Below are 25,798 nucleotides of genomic sequence, written 5' to 3'. Positions count from 1 at the left end.
AATTGAAAGGAAGAGAGGTAAAGTGACAATGTTTTAAGTTGGGCCATGAGAGAAATCAGAGGAGGGAAGATGGTGATAATGCAGAGTACTGAGTAACACAGTGAGGAGTTTTTCCCACAAGAGAGGAGACACTTTCACTCTACTGTTGAGGCCCCCATTTCAGAAGTGTTTCCAGACCAGGAGATCCTAACCCTCTTCCATAGCCTGTGTCATTGTGTGTGGGAGGAATGGGGAATTTAACTTAAGGTACAAACATCCTTGATTCCAAGCAACTGAAGAGGAGGGCATGCTTTTGTGAAAAAAGTAAGGTGTGTGTTAAGACATAAAGTGGGTGGTTTGAAAATGGAAGAATGCTTATTAATGTGAAGTATATGGCCCAGAAGACAAGAGGAAATATTTTAGAGGTAAGAAAGAGTATGGTAGGTAGGGAAAGGAAAGCATAGCTGAACATAGCCAAAGAGGTGGTCACTTGTGTTGTGGTAAATATAAATATTGGGTGCAATTTTGAGTTCTTTATTTTGGTTCATCTTCTAATTAGTTAGAAAATGTCTAATTAAGGACAAAGTCCATGAGCGTAATATTTTTAAAAAATACCTAAAGATGTCCAATTACCTTTAAATGCATCTAGCTATTCAGAAGACAATGTGTTCTCCTCACAAGTGTGTTATCTAATGTAAAGAAGAAATCTGAAAAAAAGGCTTCTTTCTATTCCTTCTTAAGAATAGAAATGAATTTCTTTTCTGGAATACTTACAAATTTTTTCCTTTTGATATTAAAAAGTTTTATAGGAATGGTGACTATGATTCCACAGGAAAATCAGTTATGTGCAAATTGAGTCTCTTAGTTTACTTCATTTCTCTCATTTCATTTGGCTTTGGGCTTGCCTTTCTTATTTTATCAGCTTTCACCTAGGGAAATTTATTGAGTGAAGTGTGTTCTCTATGTCACTGATGCAATTTTCGATAGAATCAGTTTTCCCTGCCTGGGTTTGAACACAAATTTAAAGTAGAATTGCATTTTAGTTTCTGTCCGTACTCCTTTATCTCATATAAAATGAAATTTCTGTGCACAGTTACGTTAATCATAGGCTGGTCTGCCTATCTCCTCTCGAATTTCTTTTTTTTCCAGAGACTATTTTCTTTTATTTTTGAGAAGACAAAGTAGTTATGTTCTGAAATCTAATGGTTTGAAAAGCATGATATCTCTGTGTTGTAAATGCTACATTCTTTTTCTTACTTTTTCCTCAGAGTGATTTTTTTCCATTTGTTCAAGTTTAAATGTGTCATTTTTTGCCTAGTTTTAGGTTTATCAGTAGATAGTATAGATGGAGTCATTTTTGTTTCCACACCATACAACCTGAAACAATTTAATTCTTTTCAAAAGTTTAGAGAGGTGAAATCATGACTCCTATTGAAATTCAGTATCAGTCAAATCCTGTGGCTCTCTGTTAAACTGAATAGTGACTTCTAGTCTCTGTCTCTTTTCAACAAACTCAGTGAGAATGGTATCCTTGCTAGACTATTTGATTAACTTGAATATTTCCCTTTTTAGAAGTAGAGAATAAAGAAATTCATAAAACACAATGTCTCATTCTTCTCTGGCTCCTTTTGGTAGCTTTTATTTTATCATGAGATGTTATATTTTATGACCAGGATTCTTTCATTCTTATTATTTGGTTTTTAATTATGTATTTTCTTTTAACAGAACCTAAAGGGACAAGAAGAGATTTCAGAAGCTATGATAAACCTTGGCAATTGAATGCAAAGAAGCCTAAAAAGTCAAAAAGTGACCTTGCTGTGTCTAATATTTCTCCCCCATCACCAGACTCCAAGTCATGTAAGTTTTCAAGTGTTATTTAGTTTTTATAAGTGCACTGTTCCGAAAGTGAGGAAAAGGTAGTAATTGAAGCCAAATTTTTCATCTGATATTCTGGTTATTAATGAATTACACTTTAATTTCAGCATTAGCATCAAACTTTATGTGTGTGTATATACACACACGCACACACACACACACTTATACTCTTAAACACATGTAAATAGTTTAGAGCTTTTCAAGTACTTATTTGAAGAATATAAGCTGCATGAAGTAGACCTCTTGCCTCTCATAGCTAATTGCAGTGTTAAGCTGTACTTAAAGTAGAAGCAAACCTATGTTTATGAATGCACATAAAATTAAATTAAATCTTAGAAAAGGGAAGCTTTCTATGTAACACATTAAAAAAAGTCCTTCACCTAGGATCTCTTTGAAGTTCTATTAATGTTATTGTGACTGAAGTCCCTACAGTCACAATGCCTTTCTCAATCCCTTCTTTCTCAATGCCTTTCCCATACCTTGGTAGCCACTGGGTTTCTCCAGGGCTCTCCTGCCTCCACAACTGTGGAAACTTGTTAAGTAGCTCAGGAACCATGTAGCAAATTGTTCTTGGAAGACAAGAGAACTTGAAAGCTGTTCTTACACATAGCTGTTATTATGCTTGTTACAGAATAAGAGATTTGATTTTAATTTCAACCAAGAAAGGAGTAGGTTAAAAATATTTTTGTTTGAAAATGTTTAAAAACCCACTATGTGCTAGCTGGGATCTGAATCTGGTCATCTGTAAGAGACTGAGATTAACTCTGCATTTCATTTACAAAATGGTGCTCATGAAAACGACTAGATTAACCACACCAAATTATATGAGCTTCAGATGGTCTTAGAATATTACAATTATAATAAAATTGTCCTGCTTCACTAGTTTAGTATATAAAATTAAATCCTAGCATTTGAAAAATATGTAAATTTAAAATTTGCATGTCTTCTTTACTCAGTAACACCAACACAGTGGTTGATTATTCCTTAAGCTGCTAAATGAAAAAAAAGACTGAAGAGAGGAATGAAAAATTAAGTCTCAGTCTCACTTTCCATCATGGATTGATCTCTGTCTTTATCTCTCCTTCTGTTCCTTTCAATATCTTTCTCTGCTGAGGGGATTGCTAATTTATATAGTGAGTTCTGGGTTCCATCACTTGCCATGGTGGAAGAATGCCCAAATCCCCACCTAGTCTACAGTCTCTGTGTTTGTTAGAGGATGCTGCCAGGACATAGGGTATTGATGTAGGCTTTACATCTGATTATGTTCTGTTTTTCTCAAGTAATCTAGTTCTACTTTTTAGTTCTACCAGAATATCAGCAAGAGGCCAATAAGGGCAAAACAAGAACAAAATAACATTTTTGGTTGGCACTAGGGCTGAATTTAGGGCCTTGCACTTGGTTGCCAGGCACTATACCACTGAGCCAGCACCAAGCCCCAAAGTATCATTTTTAAAGCATATGTAGAGATAATGTATAACAATAAGAATCCAATGAGTTTAGGGTTTTATACTTAAAATATACTTTCAAGTATTGAATTTTTCCTGAACTAATAAAGAGTATAGATTGTGATATTAAAGATACAAGTAATCTCTAAAGAATCACAAAAAATAGTGCAAAATGCTTAAATATGGTCAGTAGATACATAAAAGTAGGGTATAAAATTATACTTCTAAAACAAAAGCAAGAAAAGAGAAAGGCTAACTTGTAAAAATAGAAATTAAACACCAAGATGGCAGGTTTAAATACAAACATGTCAGTAATTGCACTAAATGCAAATGGGCTAAATATCCCAATTACAAAACAAATACTGTCAGCCTTGATAAAAAGAGTATAGGGTTTTTTTTATAACAAGAAATACAAAAACAATTTGAAAATATTTTTATAAATAAAATGTACAAATTTATAGAATAGCCCTAAAAATACTTACAAGGAAATAATAGAGCATTTTTAAAGAATCCTATATTAGGAAAGAAAAATTTATAAAATCTATGATCTCATCCTTAAGGATATAGATAGAATAAAATATCTTGTATCTTAAAAATATGTATAACTATATATATAGATAACTCATAAGAATCTCTCATACCTTAAGAATATAGATAAATAATGAATTAATGAATATGTTGAGAAAAAGAAATGGTAAATTTAAGAATAGAAGCGCTCAAGATGTCCCACTACTGATGAATAGATTAAAAAATGTGATATTTATACACAATGGAATTTTATTCAGCCATAAAGAAGGATGAAATTTTGTCATTTGCAGATAAATGGATGGAACTGGAGAACATCTTAAGTGAAGTTAACCAGGCTCAGAAGACCAAAGGCCACATGTTTTCTCTTATATGTGGAATATACACCTAATACAAATTCAGCAATATTATGAAAAACAGGTCACACAAAGGGGAGGTCACTAATGAAAGAGGGAAGGTAAAAGAAAGAAATTAAGAAGGTGAATATGGGTAATGCATTTTCTATACAAGAATGAAGATAGAATTTTTAAACTTGTTGAAAGGAGAAAAATAGGGCAGATGAACCAATTTGGGTTATTATACATATATACATGGAAATGTCATAATGAAACACCCTGTATAGTTATCTTAAACAAACAAAAATGTCTTTTTCTTCAAAAAAACAAGAACAGGAAGGCAAAACAGGTCATTGCCTGGGGGTTGGTACCACTGGGAGAGCGGAAGATTAAGGAGAGGGTGTAGGAGGAAGAATATGGTGGAAATATTACGCACTTAAGTAGGATAATAAAGAAATGAAACCTGTTGAAACTATTCCAAGAATGGGGGGGAAGGAAAGGAGAACGGTGGAGGGGTGAATTTAACTCTGATATATTCTAAGAACTTTTTAAAATGTCACAGTGTACCTCCCAGTACAACAATAATTTAAAAAAGAATAGAAGCTCTGATGGGAAAATAGAAAAATAATAAAGAGAAATCAATGAATCCCAAAGATGTTTATTTGAAAAAAATTTAAAAAAGAAAAAATACCTACCAAGACCTACCAGATGCAAAATACTACTACTAGAAATAAAATTGTTAACATGGTTACAGATTTTGAAGGCATTTAAAGGATACTTAGAAGATAATTTGAACAACTTTAGGGCAACAGGATTGAAAATCCTCTTACATGAAAGATATGTTGCTGGGCATAGGAGTTCATTCCTGCAGTTCCAGCACTTGGGAGGTTGAGGCAGGAGGACTCGTTTGAAAGGCCAGCATAGACTGTATTGTGAGACCCTGTCTGTCTCAAAAGAAGAAGAACAATTCTTTGAAGACATGTTATAAAAATTGATTCAGGAGGAAATAGAAACATTTAAATTCCCCATTAATTAAATTGAATTCATCTTTAAACAGTTTCTCACAAAAGGAACTCACTGCCATGGTGGTTTCCTAGGGAATCAAAACACTGAAGAAGAAATAATATAATACCTTATGCAATTTTGTTCTGAAAATAGAGGAGGAGCATCATACATATTCCAATTCATTTCAGGAGACTTCTGTACAAAAATAAGGACCTTACAAGAAAAAGAAATTAGAAATGAGCATCTCTTATGACCATAGACACAAAAATCTTTTAGCAAATATCAGTAATATTAATACAGAAATACATAAAAAGAATAATATTCAATGATTAAATTTGTTTTATCCAAAAAATGCAAGTTTCACTTAATATACAAAAGTCAATTAGTGTATCACTGTGTCAAAGCATTAAGAGAGAAAAATTAAATTGTCCTTTCAATAGATAAAGGAAAAGCATTTGACAAAATACATTTGTGATAAAAACTCCCATCAAATTCAGAGTAAAGGAAAGCACCTTCAGCTTAATAAGGTGCAAAACCAAAAATCTCTCAGGTAATACTACGTTCCACATTGAAATATGGAATATATTTCCTCTGTATGTGCATACAGATGTTTACACCTTCTGCTGAACATTGTGGTGGAGGTCTTGTTCATTTTCTTTATTTTTTTAAATCTATTTCATTTGTCTCTATTGTAATCATTGTTATTTCCTTCCTTCTGCTATGTTAGGTTTTGTTTGCTTTTTTTTTTGCTTACTTAAGGTGTAAACTTAGGTTCCTGATTTGAAATCTTCTTCCTTCTTCTCATTCTCCTCTTTTTCTTATTCTTCCTTCTCCTCCTCTTCCTTCTGCTCCTGCTTTTTTTCCTTCTCCTCCTCCTTCTTCTTTGAGACATCGTCTTGCTATGTATGCTAGCTGACCTTGAACTTGCTACCCTTCTGCTTCAGTCTCCCAAGTGCTGGGGCAGGTATGCACCACCATATCTGCTAACCCTTTCTTTTCTTTTTAGTATTAGTGTATATTAATTGTACAAAGGGGTTTCATTGTGAGATTTCCATATATGCATATATTGTACTTCGATCAAATTTCCTCTTTCTATTACTCTTTCTTATCCTCTCTCACCCCTTTTCTATTACAGTTGTAGTGGGTTCATTATGCTGTTTTCATACACATATATAATGTACTTCCAGCCTTTCTACCCACCATCACCCTCTTGTTTCCCTCTCCTCCCTCCTGTTGGTCCCCCCCAAACACCCCCCCTTTTGTATTCATGTTTAAAATATGATATGATATAATAATAATATAATAGGATTTAACATAATATAGTATAATATACCAATGCATTAGGTCTAGATTCCACACGTGAGAGAAAATGTGATATTTATCTTTTTCAGTCTGGCTTATTTTGGTTAATATGATTTTCTCCAGTTTCACACATTTTTCTGCAAATGACAGAATTTCATTCTTTTTAATAGCTGAATAATACACCATTGTGTTTATAATTGTGTATATACCCCATTTTATTTATCCATTCATTGGTTAGTATAACCCTTTCTTTTTTAATGTGAGTATTTGCAGCTATAAATTCCATCTGAACACTGTTTTCACTGTATCTCATGAGGATGGGTATGTTTTACTTTGATTTTTTTTCCTTTCAAAATATTTTCTGATTTTTTCCTGTGATTTCTTCTGTGTCTTAGTAGTTATATGTGAGTGTGTTGTTCAATTTCCTCTTTTTTTTTTTTTTTGCATTTTCCAGTTTTTCCTTTATTTTTTTATTTCTGTGTCCTACTGTGGTCAGAGGGGATACTTTGTATGATTTCAATTTTTGCTTTGTTGCCCGACTTGGAATGTCTACTAGAGACTATTCTTTATGTATGTGAAAAGAATGTGTATTTTGCTATTGTTAAAGTGGAAAGTTCTGTGTATATCTGTTAGGTCCAATTAGTTTAGAGTGTTCAAATCCTTCTGTTCTTATTGATTTTCTGAATAATGTTTTATTATTATTGAAAGTAAAGATATTAAAATCTCCAACAATTACTGAACTTTTCATTTCTCTCTTTATGTATGTCAGTTTTTCCTTGCTATATTTTGAGGCTCTGAGACTAGGTGTATATGTGATTGTAGTTGTTACAATATTGTGTTATGGTAGATTGACCCTTTTATCAATAGATAACATCCTTCTCTGGATATATTTGTGTTTTATAATTTTTGTGTCCAAGTTTATTTTGTCTGATATTGGTAGAGTCACCTCAGCTTGTTTTGATTAGTTTTTGCATGGATTATCTTTTAATTATTATTTCTTTAATGTTCTTTCTGTTCCTTTCTCTCTCCTCTTTCTTTTTTGAGATTACTGTCATGTTTTTGATGCTACATCATACATATTGATACAGCAAAAAAAAAATACCTCAGAACATGTCACTACCTGAACAGTATTTAATAAAAATTACATGTATTTCCAATTTTAAAACAAAATAAAATAAGAACTGTTTTTTATTATTGCTGTACTGGGGGTACATTGTGATATTTGCAAAAGTTCTTACAATATGTCATAATTGAATTCACTCCCTCCATCATTCTCCTTTATACTCCTCCCCCCATTCCTGGAATAGAGTCTCACTTTTCCATTTTCATACATGAGTACATAATATTTCTACCATATTCACTTTCCTACACTCTTTCCTTATATCCTTCCCCATCCCACTGATGCCAACCCCCAGACAAGACTTGTTTTGCCTTTCTGTTCTCCATTTTTGAAAAAAAGACATTTTTCTTTGTTTAAGATACCTATACAGGAAGTTTCATTGTGACATTTCCATGTGTATGTTATAACTTGAATTGGTTCATCCCCTCTATTTTTTTCCTTTCAACCTTAGTTCTTTTCTTATAATGATTTCTACTGGTTTATAAATTTTACATACATCCTTTTTTTTGGCAGTACTGGGGGTTGAACTCAGGGCCCCATGCTTGCTAGACAGGCGCTCTACCACTTGAGCCACTCCTCCAGCCCTCTATATTCATTCTTGTATAGAAAGTACATCAACCATATTCACCTTCTTAACTTCCTTCTTTTACCATCATTCTCCCATTAGTCCTTTCTCCTTAATGTGACCTGTTTTTGGTAATATTGCTTATATTTGTATTGGGTTTACATTTTACATATGAGACAAAATTTCTTTGGGTATATCCTTAGGGGTGGTATTGCTGAATCAAATGGCAGTTCTAATTTTAGTTTTTTGAGGAACCTCTATATTGTTCCATAGTGGTTGTACTAATTCACATTCCCACCAGCAGTATATGAGGGTTCTGTTTTTCCTACATCCTCAAAAACATTTGTTGTTGTTTTTGTGTTCTTGATGATAGCCTTTCTAAAGGAGTGAAGTGGAATCTTAATGTGGTTTTTGTTTGCATTTCCTTTATGACCAGAGATTTTGAGCATTTCTTCATGTGTTTTTTGGCCATTTGGACTTCTTCCTTTGAAAAAGCTCTTTTCAGTTCAGTTGCCTATTTCTTCATTGGGTCATTGATTTTGGGAGAGTTCATTTTTTAAAATTCTGGTCACTAATCCCTTGTCAGATGTCTAGCTGACAAAGGTTTTCTCCCATTCTATGAGCTGTCTCTTCAATAGGGTGACCATCTCTTTTGTTGAAAAGAAGCTTTTTAGTTTCATGTAGTTCCACTTGTCAATTTTCTCTTTTAGTTACTGAGCCATTTGAGTTCTGTTTAGGAATCTATTGCCTATGCCTGTAAGTTCCAGTGTAATCCTGCATTTTCCTGCACTAGCTTCAAAGTTTCAGGTCATATATTATGTTCCTAATTCACTTTAAGTTGATACTTGTACAGGGTGAAAGACATGGATCTAGTTTCAGTTTTTTTGCAGGCAAATATCCAGTTTTCCCAGCAACATTTGTTGAAGAGGCTGTCTTTTCTCCATCATATGTTTTTGGTGCTTTTGTCAAAAATCAGGTGGACATAGCTGCGTGGATTCATATTTGTGTCTTCTATTCTATTCCATTGGTCTTTATGTCTGTTTTGTGCCAGTACAGTGCTGTTTTTATTGCTATGGCACTGAAGTATACTTTGTTTTTTCAAAAATTAATTAATTAATTCATTTATTTTTTTCTTTTATTCAGATGTTTGGGTCATTCTCCCCCCTTCCCCCCACCCCCTCCCTTACCCCGCCACCCCCTCCCTCTCAGGCAGAAACTATTTTGCCCTTATCTCTAATTTTGTTGAATAGAGAGTGTAAGCAATAATAAGAAGGACCAAGGGTTTTTGCTAGTTGAGATAAGGATAGCTATACAAGAAGTTGACTCGCATTGCTTTCCTGTACATGTGTGTTACCTTCTAAGTTAATTCTTCTTGAACTAACCTTTACTCTAGTTCCTGGTCCCCTTCTCCTATTGGCCTCTGTCACTTTAAATTATCTGCATTACTTTCTCTGCATTGAGGACAACAAAAGCTATCTAGTTTTTTAGGTGTCTTACCTATCCTCACACCTCCCTAGTGTGCTCTCGCTTTATCATGTGATCAAAGTCTAATCCCCTTGTTGTGTTTGCCCTTGATCTAATGTCTGTATATGAGGGAGAACATACAATTTTTGGTCTTTTGGGCCAGGCTAACCTCACGCAGAATTATGTTCTTCAATTCCATCCATTTACTTGAGAATAATAACATTTCATTCTTCTTCATGGCTGCATAAAATTCCATTGTGTATAGATACCACATTTTCTTAATCCATTCGTCAGTAGTGGAGCATCTTGGCTGTTTCCATATCTTAGCTATTGTGAATAGGGCTGCAATAAACATGGGTGTGCAATTGTCTCTGGAGTAACCTGTGTCACATTCTTTTGGGTATATCCCTAAGAGTGGTATCACTGGTATGGTAGATCTATGTTTAGATTTTTAAGAAGCCTCCAAATTTTTTTCCAGAGTAGTTGTACTAGTTTACATTCCCTCCAACAGTGTAAGAGGGTTCCTTTTTCCCCGCATCCTTGCCAATACCTGTTGTTGGTGGTGTTGCTAATGATGGCTATTCTAACAGGGCTCAGGTAGAATCTTAGTGTGGTTTTAATTTGCATTTCCTTTATGGCTAGAGATGGTGAGCATTTTTTCATGTGTTTTTTGGCCACTTAAATTTCTTCTGTTGAGAAAGTTCTGTTTAGTTCAGTTGCCCATTTCTTTATTGGTTCATTAATTTTGGGAGAATTTAGTTTTTTGAGTTCCCTACATATTATGGTTATCAGTCCTTTGTCTGATGTGTAGCTGGCAAATATTTTCTCCCACTCTGTAGGTGGTCTCTTCAGTTTAGAGATCATTTCTTTTGTTGAGCAGAAGCTTTTTAGTTTCATGAAGTCTCATTTATCTATACTGTCTCTTAGTTGCTGAGCTCCTGGGGTTCCATTGAGAAAGTCTTTGCCTATACCTATTAGTTCCAAAGTACTTCCTACTCTTTCCTGTACCAACTTTAGAGTCTGTGGTCTGATATGAAGATCCTTGATCCATTTTGAGTTAATATTGGTATAGTGTGATAAACATGGATCTAGTTTCAGTTTTTTGCAGACTGCTAACAGTTTTCCCAGAAGTATTTGTTGAAGAGGCTCTCTTTTCTCCATTGTATATTTTTAGCACCTTTGTCAAAGATAAGTTGGTTATAATTGTGTGGCTTCATATCCGAATCCTCTATTCTGTTCCACTGGTCTTCATATCTGTTTTTGTGCCAGTACCATGCTGTTTTTTTTGCTATTGCTTTGTAATATACTTTGAAGTTGAGTATTGTGATACCTCTAGCATTGTTCCTTTTACTGAGTATTGCCTTAGCTATTTGTGGCCTCTTGTGTTTCCATATAAATTTAACGGTACATTTTTCAATCTCTTTGATGAATGTCATTGAGATTTTGATGGGAATTGCATTAAATATGTAAATTGCTTTTGGGAGTATCGACATTTTTACTATGTTGCTTCTACCAATCCATGAGCATGGGAGATCTCTCCACTTTCTATAGTCTTCCTCAATCTCTTTCTTCAGAAGTTTATAGTTTTCCTTGTAGAGGTCTTTCACATTTTTTGTTAGGTTTACACCTAGGTGTTTGATTTTTTTTGAGGCTATTGTAAATGGGATTGTTTTCATATATTCTTTCTCAGTTTGTTCATTATTAGTGTATAGAAATGCTAATGATTTTTCTATGTTGATTTTATATCCTGCTACGTTGCTATAGCTATTGATGGTGTCTAGGAGCTTTTGAGTAGAGTTTTTTGGGTCTTTAAGGTATAGGATCATGTCATCTGCAAATAGGGATATTTTGACAGTTTCTTTACCTATTTATATTCCTTTTATTCCTTCTTCTTGCCTAATTTCTCTGGCTAGGAATTCCAGTACTATGTTGAATAGGAGTGGAGATAGTGGGCATCCTTGTCCCATTCCTGATTTTAGAGGGAATGGTTTCAGTTTTTCACCATTAGTCAGGTTTGCCAGGGGTCTATCAATCTAGTTTATTTTTTCAAAGAACCAAATTTTTGTTTCATTAATTCTTTGAATGGTTTTTTTGGTTTCTATTTCATTGATTTCAGCTCTTATTTTTATTTTTTCTGTCCTATTTGTTTTGGGATTTGCTTGTTCTTGTTTTTCTAGGAGTTTGAGATGCATCATTAGGTCATTGATTTGAGATCTTTCAGTCTTTTTAATACATGCACTCACGGCTATAAACTTCCTCTCAGGATTGCTTTTGCTGTGTCCCATAGGTTCTGGTAGGTTATGTTTTCATTTTCATTAACTTCCAGGAACCTTTTAATTTCCTCTTTTATTTCATCTATAACCCATTGTTCATTAAGCAATGAGTTATTCAGTTTCCAGCTGTTTGCATCGTTTTTGTCTTTATTTTTATTGTTGATTTCTAGTTTTATTGCATTGTGATCAGATAGAATTCATGATATAGTTTCTGTTTTCTTATATTTGCTGAGGTTTGCTTTGTGCCCTAGGATATGATCTATTTTGGAGAAGGTTCCGTGAGCTGCTGAGAAGAATGTATATTGTGTAGAAGTTGGATGAAATGTTCTGTAGACATCAACTAGGTCCGTTTGATCTATGGTATGTTTTAGAGCTTGGATTTCTTTATTGATTTTTGTTTGGATGACCTATTTATTGATGATAGTGGGATGTTAAAGTCTTCCACAACCACTGTGTTGGAGTTAATGTATGCTTTTAGGTCCTTCAGGGTTTGTTTGATGAAATTGGGTGCGTTGACATTGGGTGCATATAGGTTGACAATTGTTATTTTCTTTTGGTCTATTTCCCCTTTTATTAGTATGGAATGTCCTTCTTTATCTCGTTTGATCAATGTAGGTTTGAAGTCTACTTTGTCAGAGATAAGTATTGCTACTCCTGCCTGTTTTCAGGGGCCATTGGCTTGGTAAATTTTCTTCCAGCCTTTCATCCTAAGCCTATGCTTATTTCTATTGATGAGATGGGTCTCCTGTAAGCAACAGATTGTTGGATCTTCCTTTTTAATCCAGATTGTCAAATGGTGCCTTTTGATAAGGGAAATAAGTCCGTTAACATTAAGTGTTAGTATTGACAGGTATGTGGTGATTCCTATCATTTAGTTGTTGTAGTTGTTTGAGGGTTTGATTGAGTGTAGCTAAATCAGTGTTACTCTCTACTTTCTTGCTTTTTCTTTTCCTGTAGTTTGGTACCTCCCGCCCTTTCATGGTTAAGTTGGGTTTCACTTTCTGTGTGCAGAATCCCTTGAAGAATCTTTTGTAGTGGTGGCTTTGTGGTCATATATTGTTTTAGTTTCTGCTTATCATGGAAGACTTTTACTGCTCCACCTATTTTGAATGATTTTTTTGCTCAGTAGTATCCTAGGGTTGAAGTTATTTTCATTCAGTGCCTGGAAGACCTCACCCCAAGGTCTTCTTGCTTTTAATGTTTCTGTTGAGAAGTCTGCTGTGATTTTGATGGGTTTACCTTTGTGTGTTATTTGTTTTTCCTTTCTTACATCCTTCAATATTCTTTCTCTAGTCTCTGTACTTATTGTTTTAATGATAATATGTCATGGGGTAGTTCTATTTTGTTCAGGTCTGTTTGGAGTTCTGGAGATTTCATGTACCTGTATGGGCATAGTTTTCTCCAGATATGGGAAATTTCTGTTATTATTTTGTTGAATATGTTACGCATTCCTTTTGCACCTCTTCTCCTTCAATGCACATGATTCTCAGGTTTGGTCTTTTGATGGTGTCAGTAAGTTCTTACATTTTCTTTTCACAGGTCTTGAGTTGTTTAAACAATAGTTCTTCAGTTTTTCCTTTAATTACCATTTCATCTTCGAGTTCTGAGATTCTGTCTTCTGATTGTTCTAGTCTGCTGGATTGGCCTTTAATGTTGTTTTGAATTTCTGTTTCGTTCTTTTTTCTGAAGTTTTCCTTATCCAGAGTTGCTTCCTCTTTAATATTGTCTGTTTTCACCCTGAGTTCATTTATCTCTTTATTTATCGTGTTCTTTGTTTCACTTTGATGTTTATACAGTGCTTCTATGGTTTCTTTTATTTGTTCTGTGCTTTCTCAAATTCTCTATTTTTGTTGTCTTGGAATTTCTTGAGTGTCTCCTTTACATTTTGGTTGACCATATCCAGTATCATCTCTATAAAATTCTCATTGAGTACTTGTAGGATTTCTTCTTTCAGCTTGTTCTTGTGGGCTTCATTGGGTTTTTTGGCATAGTTATCTTCGTTTTGTTGGACTCTGGATCAGGGTATCTGTTTTCTTCATTTCCCTCTGGTTCCTGTACTAATTTATTATTGGGGAAAATGATTTCCCTCTTTTTTCCATCTTCCCATTATTGCCCTTGCTATTGTTAGTGTTCCTGTACTCTGTGTAATTCAGTATGGTCTAGCTTGTAATAATAACAATGGTGATACCTAGAATGGAAGGGTGAGTGGAGAGGGAAAGCAAAGAAGGTAAAGAAAAAGGGAAGAAAAACAAAACAAACAAAAAAGCCCAAACAAGCAATAAAAAAGGGCCAAAGAAATAAACAGGGAGAGATAGTGTACTAATCAACAGTAAGCTAAACAAGCATTAGAGAGACAGAGAGAGGATAATAATAATAATAAAAAAAGAAAAAACCCAAGTTCAAATGCAATAAATTTCAGTCTTAGTAATTTTGGTGTTAGTTCTTCAGCCTCCTGTCCTGAAGACTTCTCAGTGTCTGTGAAGTAGTTCTGTCATTTTCTCATGAAAGGGGAAAAAACAAACAAAATATTCCAAGTTCAAATGCAACACAGTTTCACTTAGTCCTTCATCATCTGGTGTGGTCTCATCAAATGAAGAGAAAAAAAAATGAAAGGGGTCTGGAGAGAGCTTTGTGAGTGTCTATCTGTGGCTGCGGCTCATCTGCTCCTACTGTCAGCCATCTGCTGCTGCAGGCTTTGTTTATTTAGAGTTCTCCTGGATGCACGTCCCTTTTGTTTTCTCCAGTATACAGCCCTACCTGCCTTTTGCAATTGCCATCTTTTTTTTTTTTAAAGTTCATGTGGGGAGGTGGACCTCCCTCACCCTCCAGTGGAGCTTTCCTTACGACAGCCACTGTCACAAGCTTTCCCCTCTCCAAGGTTGCTGGGCAGGTGCCACCACTCCTGCCTTCTCTGGCTGTCTGTTTATTCACAGTTTGCATGAGGGAGTGCCCCTCCCCCAATCTCTGGAGCTCAGGGTGCCCCACCTCTTTGCTGTGTGTCTTTTTTTTTTTCAGCTGCTTGTTTATTATTCAGTTTGTTTTTCTTCCCTTGGGTGGGGGTCAGTCTGTCCAGGGGGCTATGCTTATCTGGCCCAGGGTTGTCTGTGGGAGTACCACGTGCTGCTTAGCTCACCTGGTGGTCTGCTTCTCCCAAGCAGGACAGGAGCTGGTGTCTGGCGGTGTGGGAGTCCTCCTGGTTTCTCCGTTTAACGTGGAGTGGGGATGCTATGCAGGAGCTGGGCGTGTGGAGGTGTCAGAGTTTTGCTTCTTCTTGGTGGTTTTTCCTGCAAGGTGTATCTCCAGCATCTCTCCAAGATTTTACTTTAGGAAGCAGGCTTTCTGCTTCCTCCCTCTAGTTGCCGTCTTGGAATCTCTGAAGTATACTTTGAAGTCAGGTATTGAGATACCTCCAGTGTTGCTCTTTTTGCTCAGTATTACCCTGGCTATTCATGATCTTTTGTACTTCCTTATGAACTCTAGGGTTGTTGTTTCAATGTCTGTGATGAATGTCATTGGGATTTTGATGGGGATTGCATTGAACATGTAGATTGTATTGGCAGTAGAGCCATTTTCACAATGTTTATTCTGCCAATCCATGAGCATGGGAGATCTTTGCATTTTCTGTAGTCTTCTTTGATTTCTTTCTTCATTGGTTTATAGTTTTCATTATAGAGGTCTTTCACTTCCTTTGTTAAGTATATTCCTAGGTATTTTTTGAAGCTATTACAAATGGAATCATTTTCCTATATTCTTTCCCAATCTGTTCATTGTTGATATATAGAAAGGCTGTTAATTTTTATAAATTGATTTTGTATCTTGCTACTTTGCTGAAGGTGTTTATGTCTAAAAGGTTTTTGGTTTTCTTGATCTTTTAAGTATAAGATCATATCATCTGCAAATAGGGATTTTTAAACTTCTTCCTTTCCATTTGAATTCCCTTTATTTGTTCTTCCTGATTGTCTCCTTCCTGACTTTAAACAGTTTTAGTTTTTCTCCAGTTAGTATGATGTTGGCTATAACATCATGCTCTACAGTTCTTGTATATAGCCTTTATTATTTTGAGGTACATCCCTTCTCTTCCTAGTTTCATCAGAGAATTTATGATGAAAGGATGTTAAAGTTTGTTTAAGGCTTTTTCTGCATCTATTGCAATTATCATGGCTTTTTTTGTCTTTTCTTTCATTAAGATGTTGCATTACATTTAATGATTTGGGTACATTGAACCATCTCCATATCCCTGGGATGAAACCAAACTGATCATGGAGTATGACCTTTTGGAAATATTGTTGAATTCAGTTTGCCAGTGTTTTATTGATGAGTTTGGCATCTAATTTCAGTAAATAGATTGGCCTGCAATTCTCTTTTTTTGTTTTGTCCTTGTCTGGTATTGGGATGAGTGTAATACTGGCTTCATAGAATGATTTTTGCTGTGTTTCCTCCCTTTCTATTTTATGGAAAAGATTGAAGAGTGTTGGTATGAGTTTTTTAAAGGTCTGGTAGAATTCAGCAGTGAATCCTAGACTTTTCTTTTTTGGGAGACTCTATTTCTGCTTCAAGTCAATTGCTTGATATAGATCTAGTTATGTGATTAATATCTTCTCAGTTCAATTTTGGTTGTCATATATGTTTAGAAAATTTTCCATTTCTTCTGTATTTTCAAATATTTGAATATAGGTTCTCAAAGTAATCCCTAATATTTCCCTTAGTATTTGTTGTGATATCCTCTTTTTTGTTTCTAATTTTATTAATTTGGGTCTTTTCCTTCCTCATTTTAGTCAGATATGCTGGGGGTTTTTCAATCTTATTTATCTTTTCAGAGAACCAACTTTTTGTTTCTTTCATTTATTTTTTTTTTTGACTTCTATTTTGCTGATTTTAGCTCTTATTTTTAGTATTTCTTTCCTTGCTAGTTTTGGGTTTAACTTGTTCTTGTTTTTCTCAGAGCTTGAGATATAGCATTAGGTCATTTATTTGAGATCTTTCTGTGTTTTTAATATATGCATTCATGGCTATAAGCTTTTCCCTTATCACTGCCTTTACTGTGTCCCATGGGTTCTGGTTGTGTTTTTATTTTCATTAAATTCCAGGAAATTTTTTACTTCCTCCCTTATTTGTTCAGTGACCTACTACTCATGGAGCAATGTGTGTTCAGTCTCTAGGTGTTTGAGCATTTTCTGCTGTTTCTTCTGTTGATGAGTTCTTGTTTTATTCCATTGTTGACAGACAGTATGCAGGGGTTTATTTCAATTTTCTTATATTTGTTAAGATTTGCTTTATGACCTAAAATATTATCTATTTTGGAGAAAGTTCCATGGACTACTGAATGGGCTGTTGCAAGATGGAATAATCTGTAGATATCTGCCAAGTTCATTGATCTATATCATATAGTTATAATGTTGATTTTTTTTGTCTGTATGACCTATCTATTGGGGATAGATGAATATTGAAGTCTCCCACTATCACTGTGTTGTGTTTACTTGTATTTTCAAGTTCAGTTGTGTATGTTTACTGAAGTTGGATGCAACAACATTGGGCACATATAAGTTAACAACTGTTATTTCCTCTTCATGAAATTAGGTCTGTATAATAATATGAAGTGATCTTCTTTGTCTCTTATGACTAATTTAGGTTTGAAGTCTACTTTATCTGATATAAGTGTAGCTACTCTTGCTTGTTTTGGGGGCTATTAGCTCGGTAAATCTTTTTCCATTCTTTTACCCTAAGCCAATGTTTGTTTCTGTCTGTAAGATGGGTTTCTTGTAAACAACAAATCCTCAGGTCTTCCTTTTTAATCCAGTTTGTCAATCCATGTCTTCGGATGGGGGAGTTGGGGCCATTAACCTTCAGTGTTAATATTGAGAGGTATGTAGTGGTTCCTGTCATTTAATTGTTTTTCTTGTGTAAGGGTTCGTGTGTGTTCAGTTAGTTCTATGCTATTCTCTAATTACTTGTCTGCTCTTCTCTTGAGATTTAATAATTCTCCTCCTTTCATAACTATGTTTATTTTCATCTTTTGTGTTTAGGATTTCTTTGAGTAGCTTCTGGAGTGATGGTTTAATGGTCACGTATTATTTTCATTTCTGTTTATCATGGAAGGTTTTTGTTCCTCCTTCAATTTTGAATGATAGCTTTGTTGGGTAGAGTATCCTAGGACTTAATTTTTTTTCTTCCAGTGCTTGAAATATCTTACTTCATTCCCTTTCTTGCTTTTATACTTTCTGTTGAAAAATATGCTGATACTTTGATGGATTTACCTGTATGTTTTTTGATTTTTCTCTCTTATGGCCTTCAATATTCTTTTCTTGTTCTCTGTGATTATTCTTTTAACTGTAATATGTTGGGGAGAGGTTCTATTTTGGTCATGTCTATTTGGTGTCCCAGAGACTTCCTGTTCCTGGATGGGCAATCTCTTTCTTGAGATTTGGAAAGTTTTCTGCTACTATTTTGTTGAATATATTTCCTACACCTTTGGCTTGTACCTCTTCTTCTTCTTCAATGCCCATGATTCACAGGTTTGGTCTTTTGATAGAGTCCCAGAGTTCTTACATTTTCCTTTTGCAGCATTTCAGTCTTTTCTCTAAGTACTCTTCTGTTTTTTCTTTAATATCTCTTTGGTCTTTGACCCCTGAAATTCTGTCTTGCATTTGTTCCAGTCTGTTGGAGTAACTTTCAACTGTATTTTTTATTTGACTTAAGGAAGTTCTTTCCATATGTTTGTTATGCTCCTCTTTCACATCTTGTTCTGCCTTCTTTACTTCATGTATCTCTTTTTTTAACAACTTCCTTGATTTCATTTCAGTGTTTGTTGAAATCCTCTTTGAGTTTATTTAGTTATTTCTGTGCCTTTGGGAGCATTTTTATCTATTGTCTTGGAATTCATTGTTTTTGTATATCCTCTTTAAACTCCTGTTTAAGGTCACTAATCTTTTTTTTTTTGCTGTACTGGGGCTTGAACAAAGGGTCTACACTTTGAGCCACTCCACCAGCCCTATTTTTGTGAAGGGTTTTTTGAAATAAGGTCTCATGAACTATTTGCTTTCAACTGTGATTCTCCTGATCTCTGCCTCCTGAGCAGCAAGGATTACAGGCGTGAGCCACAGGTACCCAGGAGTCACTACACATTCTTCTTATTATTCCTCTGACCTCAGCAACTGAGGATTCATCCCCTTCACTCTTCACCAAATACTCTATTGTGTGATTGTTTATCTTTTGAGGAGTCATATTCCCTTGCTTTCTTTTATTTCCCAGGTTTCTGAGATTTGCTCATTAATTAGGTGGCTTGGGGTTTAAATCACCTGTTATCTTTCCTTGACTTAATTTCTGTGTTCTGGTAGTTTAGTTGTTTGCTGGGTTGTTGCAATGTTTCTGTTCACAGACCTGGAGGTAAAACTTAGCAATAACAAATTCACAGATTCAATGCCAAACCCAACATTTGCCTAGTATATAAAACCCTTGGTAGTATTATGTATAAACAGCATGATATTGGGGAAGCAACAGTTGTTCACCTAGAGATTGATACTTAGGTAATAAAAATGATGGGGATAGATGAGGAGATTGGGAGGGGGGAGGGAGAGAGGGAGAGAAGAGGTACAAGGTGTGGGGGCTATGGGGTAATAAGGCCCAAAAGGTGTAAAGGTATAGTTCAGTCTTTGTGGGTGAGGGTGTTATTGTCAGGAATTGTAGAGAGATAGGAGAGTGAGGGTAATGTGTAAAGTTGGTATAATAGACTACTCACTGTGTGGTTAGTGTGGAGAAGATAGGAACAGTGGTGGGAAAAAGGGGGAGGAGAAGAAGATAAGATGAGGGAAGGAAGAAAAGAGAAGAGAAAGGAAAAGTCAAGGGAGAGAAAAGAAAATAGAACAAGAGAGGGGTAAGTAAATTAAAATTTCAGCAGAATGGAAAAGTGAGATAAATAACAAAAAAAGATATATATATATATATATATACAGAGAGAGAGAGAGAGAGAGAGAGAGAGAGAGAGATCAAGCTTCTTTCTTGTTATGGAGAGGAGTGAGCTTCCTCTGAGTTCAGTGACTGCACTAGGCACTTCCTTCTGATTTCCTTTCCAGGTGCCACCCCTTCTTAGGGTTAATATGCTGGACTATGTGGCAGTGGTGCCCCTCTCTACTGGACAGGTTTTGGGAGGATCCACTCAGGTTGTTTAAGCCCAGGATCTTCTTGGGAGGGCTGGCAGTCAGGGTCAGATTGAGTAAGCAGGTTCTCTGAAGTGGTCCTGTGAGGAGCTGATGTGTGAGCAGTGGCCTGCCCCTTCTACCTGGAGGGCATGCCTGGTTGCTAGAATTGAGATGTTTGTTCAAAGGCTCTTCTCTGGGACTGCCATTAGTTTCAGCTCACACCAGTTTCTCCACAGTGGTTGAAGGTGTTATTTTCCTCAGGCTGTGGCTGGGTCACTCCTCACCACACAGGCTGGTTCTGCCCAGTACTTTGTAGAGAAATTTGCAGTTGGGCTGCCTCACCCCCACCAGGTGGAACTGGATTTTTTCTTCCATTTATTAGGCCAACAGCTTAGTCCATGAGGGGTGCAAACTACTGGATGGACTGTATGGTTTCCTCCAGAGAGGATTGTGTGGCATGCTTACCTAAAAGGGTTGTAGTTTCTCTCTGTGGCATTTAGGGTCAGCAGCCCTGGTCACAGGCAGGTTGCAGTTAGAGGTTCCATGAATTTTGGTGGTCCAGGACAATCCAGTTGCTTTCAGAATTAGTTCTGCTGTTCTTTGCATTGAGGTTTTGCTCTTCAGAGGGAGGAAAAAAAGAAAAAGGAAAAAAACAGGAAAAAACTACTCTCCATCAGAATGGCATGACAGCCAGATGTCATAACAGCTGAGCTTCTGGGCCTGTTATGTGGTATAAAAAGTAATTTGAAAGTTAGTCATTGCATGTTAGTTTGCCTAAGAATTGGTGGTATCTTACTTGGCAATGAACCCAGGTTACTTGACCCTTGCTATCACAAATCTGAAGTTTTCTTTCAGACCAGTGAGATCTCAGAGTTCTGGGACCTATTGGCTAAATGCCCTCTTGACCCTCCCCCCCCCAAAAAAAACTATTTTAGGAACCAAAGCATCTCCTTGTGCAGATATTTGTAGAATAAAGCTAAAAATTTTTCCAAATAATCATTTATATTTTTAAAAGGAAAAGGAGGATAAAAGTTCAAAAATACATTTGTAAGCAGTAACTTTAAGATACAGAGAGAATATAGTAATCAGTTTATTTAAAAATACTTATTTCTAAAACTTATTTAGAATGTATACTGCATGTTAATCAGAGTTTTGTAAAGAACAAAACTCTTAACCAACATCGTGGTAGAATGCAATCTACATGAATGCAGAATATTTTGTTACTTTAATCCCCATTGATTTTCTTCCAAAATTTAGCAAATGACCCGATACATAGTTTGTGCTGTATGAGTGAGTGACTACATGCATAAGTTGGTGAATGACTAAATGAAGATAATTTAAGAAAGGATTAATATTAAAATAAATTCTAGTATTTAACAATATATCAGTTTATAAATTGTGCATTTTCAAATAACCAAAAATTAGCACTTACATGATGCAAGCTGATATAGGAGAAGATCTCCAAGGTAGTGTTATGTTATTGGTCTTTTTTAAAAATTATTCATTTATTCACATGTGCATACATCATTGGGTCATTTCTCCTCACTGTCCCCCTTCCTCCTCACTTCCAGGCAGATCCCATTCTGCCCTTATCACTAATTTTGTTGAAGAAAAGACATAATCATAATAAGGAAGACAAAGCATTTTTACCAGTTGAGTTGAGGATAGCTATACAGAAATATTCCGAGCATTGCTTTCATGTACACGTGTCATAACCCATGTTGATTAATCTCTAACTGATCTTTACGCTGGTTACTGATCCCCTTCTCATGTTAACCTCTGTTGCTTTAAGGTTTCTGTATTAGTTCTCTGGAGTGGGGACATCAAATGCTTCCATGTTTTCGGTTTTCTACCTATTTCTATATCTCCCATATGTGCTCTCCCCTTGTCATGTGATCCAAGTCCAACCACATTGCTGCATTTGCCATAGATCTAAAGTCCACATATGAGGGAGAACATATGATTTTTGGTCTTCTGACCTCGTTCAGAGTGATGTTCTCCAGTTTCATCCACTTACCTGCAAATGATAAGATTTCATTCTTCATGGCTGAGTAAAATTCCATTGTGTACAAGTACCACATTTTCTTGATCCATTTGTCAGTAGTGGGGCATCTTGACTGTTTCCATGACTTGGCTATTGTGAATAATGCTGCAATAAACATGGATGTGCAAGTACCTCTGGAGTAACCTGTGTCGCATTCCTTTGGGTACATACCCAGGAGTGGGATTGCTGGATCATATGGCAGATCTATGTTTAGATTTTTAAGAAGTCTCCAAGTTTTTTTCCAGAGTGATTGAACCAGCTTGCAATCCCACCAGCAGTGTACCAGAGTTCCTTTTTCCCCACATCCTCGCCAACAATGTTTTTGGTGGTGTTTTTGATGATGGCTATTGTAACAGGGGTGAGGTGAAATCTTAGTGTGGTTTTGATTTGCATTTCCTTTATGGCTAGAGATGGTGAGCATTTTTTCATGTGTTTTTTGGCCATTTGAATTTCTTCTTTTGAGAAAGTTCTGTTTAGTTCAGTTGCCCATTTCTTAATTGGTTCATTGATTTTAGGAAAGTTTAGTTTTTTAAGTTCCCTATATATTCTGGTTATCAGTCCTTTGTCTGATGTATAGCTGGCAAATATTTTCTCCCACTTTGTGGGTGGTCTCTTCAGTTTAGAGACCATTTCTTTTGTTGTGCAGAAGCCTTTTAATTTTATGAAATTCCATTTGTCCATCCTTTTTCTTAGTTGCTGGGCTGCTGGGGTTCTACTGAGGAAGTCTTTGCCTATATCTATTACTTCCAGAGTGTTTCTTGTCCCTTCCTGTTGTAATTTCAGAGTTTCAGATCTGATATTTAGGTCCTTGATCCATTTTGAGTTGATACTAGTACAGGGTGATAGACATGGATCTAGTTTCAGTTTCTTGCAAACAGGTAACCGGTTTTCCAAGCAACATTTGTTGAAGAGGCTGTCTTTTCTCCATCATATATTTTTAGCACCTTTGTACAAAAATGAGGTAGGTATAGTTGTGTGGATTCATATCCGGGCCCTCTATTCTGTTCCACTGGTCTTCATATCTGTTTTTGTGCCAGTACCATGTTGTTTTTATTGCTATTGCTTTGTAATATAGTTTGAAGTCAGGTATTGTGAGACCTCCAGCATTGCTCTTTTTGCTCATTATTGCCTTGGCTATTTGCGGTCTCTTGTGTTTCCAAATGAACTTTAGGGTAAGTTTTTCAATCTCTGTGATGAAAGTCATTGGGATTTTGATGGGAATTGCATTAAACATGTATATTGCTTTTGGTAGTATAGCCATTTTTACTATGTTGATTCTGCCAATCCATGAGCAAGGAAGGTCTTTCCATCTGTAGTCTTCCTCAATCTCTTTCTTCAAGGGTTTGTAATTCTCCTTGTAGAGGTCATTCACATCCTTTGTTAAATTACTCCTAGGTTTACTCCTAGGTATTTGATTTTTTTTTAGGCTATTGGTAATGGAATTATTTCTGTATATTCCTTTTCAGTTTGTTCATTGTTGTTTAGAAAAGCTTATGATTTTTGTAGGTTCATTTTGTATCCTGCCACCTTACTGTAGCTGTTTATGGTATCTAAGAGTTTTCAGGCAGAGTTTTTTGGGTCTTAAGATATAGGATCATATTTTCTGCAAATAAGGATATTCTGACAGTTTCTTTACCTATTTGTATTCCTTTTATTTCTTCTTCTTGCCTAATTGTTCTGGCTAGGAATTCCAGTACTATGTTGAAAAGGAGTGGGGATAGTGGGCACCTTTGTCTCATTCCTGATTTTAGGGGATATGGTTTCAGTTTTTCACCATTAAGTATGATGCTGGCTGTAGGTTTGTCACAGATAGCCTTTACAATATAGAGGTACATTCCTTCTATTCCTAGTTTTCTTAGAGCATTTATCATGAAGTGGTGTTGGATATTGTCGAAGGCTTTTTCTGCATCTATTGAGATGATCAAGTGGTTTTTGTCTTTACTTCTATTGATGTTCTGTATTACATTTATAGATTTGGGTATGTTGAATCATCCCTGCATCCATGGGATGAAGCTGACCTGGTCATGGTATGTGATCTTTCTGATGTGTTGTTGGATTCAGTTTGCCATTATTTTATTAGGATTTTTGCATTGATATTCATTAAGGAGATTGGCCTGTAATTCTCATTTTTGGAGGTGTCTTTGTCTGGTTTTGGGCTGAGAGTCATATTGGCTTCATAAAATGAGTTAGGCAGTGTTCCTTCCCTTTCTATTTCATTGAACAGTTTAATGAGAGTTGGTATTATTTCTTCTTTAAATGTTTGCTAGAATTCAGCAATGTATCCATCAGGTCCTGGACTTTTCTTTTTTGGGAGGCTCTTGATTGTTGCTTCAATTTCTTTTTGTGTTAAAGATCTATTCAGGTGATTAATATCCTCTTGGTTCAGTTTTGGGTGGTTGTAAGTTTCTAGAAATCTGTCCATTTCTTCAAGATTTTCAAATTTATTAGAGTGTAGGTTCTCAAGGTAGTCTCTGATGATTTCCTGGATTTCCATGGATTTCCATGGTGTTTGCTGTTATCTCCCCTTTTGCATTTCTCATTTTACTGATTTGCATTTTTTCTCTCCTTATTTTAGTCAGGTTTGTCAGGGGTCTGTCAATCTTTATTTTTTTCAAAGAAACAGCTTTTTGTTTCATTGATTCTTTGTATGGTTTTTTTTGTTTCTATTTCATTGATTTCAGCCCTTTTGTTAATTATTCTCTCCTTCTGCTTGTTTTGGGATTTGCTTGTTCTTGTTTTTCTAGGAGTTTTGTAGTATTAGGTCATTAATTTGAGATCTTTCTATCTTTTTAATATATACGCTCATGGCTATAAACTTTCCTCTTAGGACTGTGTTTGCTGTGTCCCATTGGTTCTGGTAGGTCATGTTTTCATTTTCATTAACTTCCAGAAAACTTTTTAATTTTCTCTTTTATTTCATCAATGACCAGTTCATAATTGAGCAATGTGTGGTTCAGCTTCCAATTGTTTGCATGTTTTTTACTGCTGTTTTTGTTGTCGATTTCTAGTTTTAATGAATTGTGGTCAGATAGAATGCATGGATTATTTCTATTTTCTTGTATTTGCTGAGGCTTGCTTTTTGCCTGAAGATATAATCAGTTTTGGAGAAAGTTCCATAGGCTGCTGAGAAGAATGTATATTGTGCAGAAGTTGGATGAAATATTCTGTAGACATCAGCTAGATCCATTTGATCTATGGTGTGATTTAATTCCAGGATTTCTTTATCGATTTTTTGTTTGGATGATCTATGTATTGGTGATAAGGGGGTATTAAGGTCTCCCACTACCACTGTGTTTGTGTTTATATGTTTTTAGGTCCTTGAGAGTATGTTTGATGAAATTGAGTGCATTGATGTTGAGTGCAATAGGTTGATAATTGTTATTTCCTTTTGACATATTTCCCCTTTTATTGGTATGGAGTGTCCTTTATCTTGTTCAGTCAATGTAAGTTTGAAGTCTACTTTGTGTGAGATAAGTATTGCTAACCCTGCCTGTTTTCAGGGCCCATTGGCTTGGTAAATCTTCTTCCAGCCTTTCACTCTCAGTCAGTGCTTGTTTCTGTCAATGAGGTGGGTGTCCTGTAGGCAGCAGATTGTTGGATCTTCCTTTTTAATCCAGTTTGCCAATTGGTGTCTTTTTTTGGGCAAATTTGATTCATTAACATTTAGCATTAGTATTGATAAGTACATGGTATCCCTTCATGTAGTTGTCTTTGTTGATTAAGGGTTTGAT

At 35.6% G+C, this 25,798-nt stretch overlaps 1 protein-coding gene across 1 annotated transcript in view; it reads left to right on the top strand.

Annotated features, from left to right (window-relative positions):
- The window catches only part of C3H8orf34 (chromosome 3 C8orf34 homolog), a 408,045-nt gene that overhangs the window by 82,241 nt on the left and 300,006 nt on the right, over window positions 1-25,798 (top strand). The window contains 1 exon segment of the mRNA XM_074068561.1: window positions 1,705-1,836. Within this exon segment, the coding sequence (XP_073924662.1) occupies window positions 1,705-1,836 (132 nt within the window).

The sequence above is a fragment of the Castor canadensis genome, chromosome 3 (assembly GCF_047511655.1).
Source record: "Castor canadensis chromosome 3, mCasCan1.hap1v2, whole genome shotgun sequence".
Lineage (NCBI taxonomy): Eukaryota > Metazoa > Chordata > Mammalia > Rodentia > Castoridae > Castor > Castor canadensis.
This window is presented reverse-complemented; position numbering and strand designations above follow the sequence as displayed.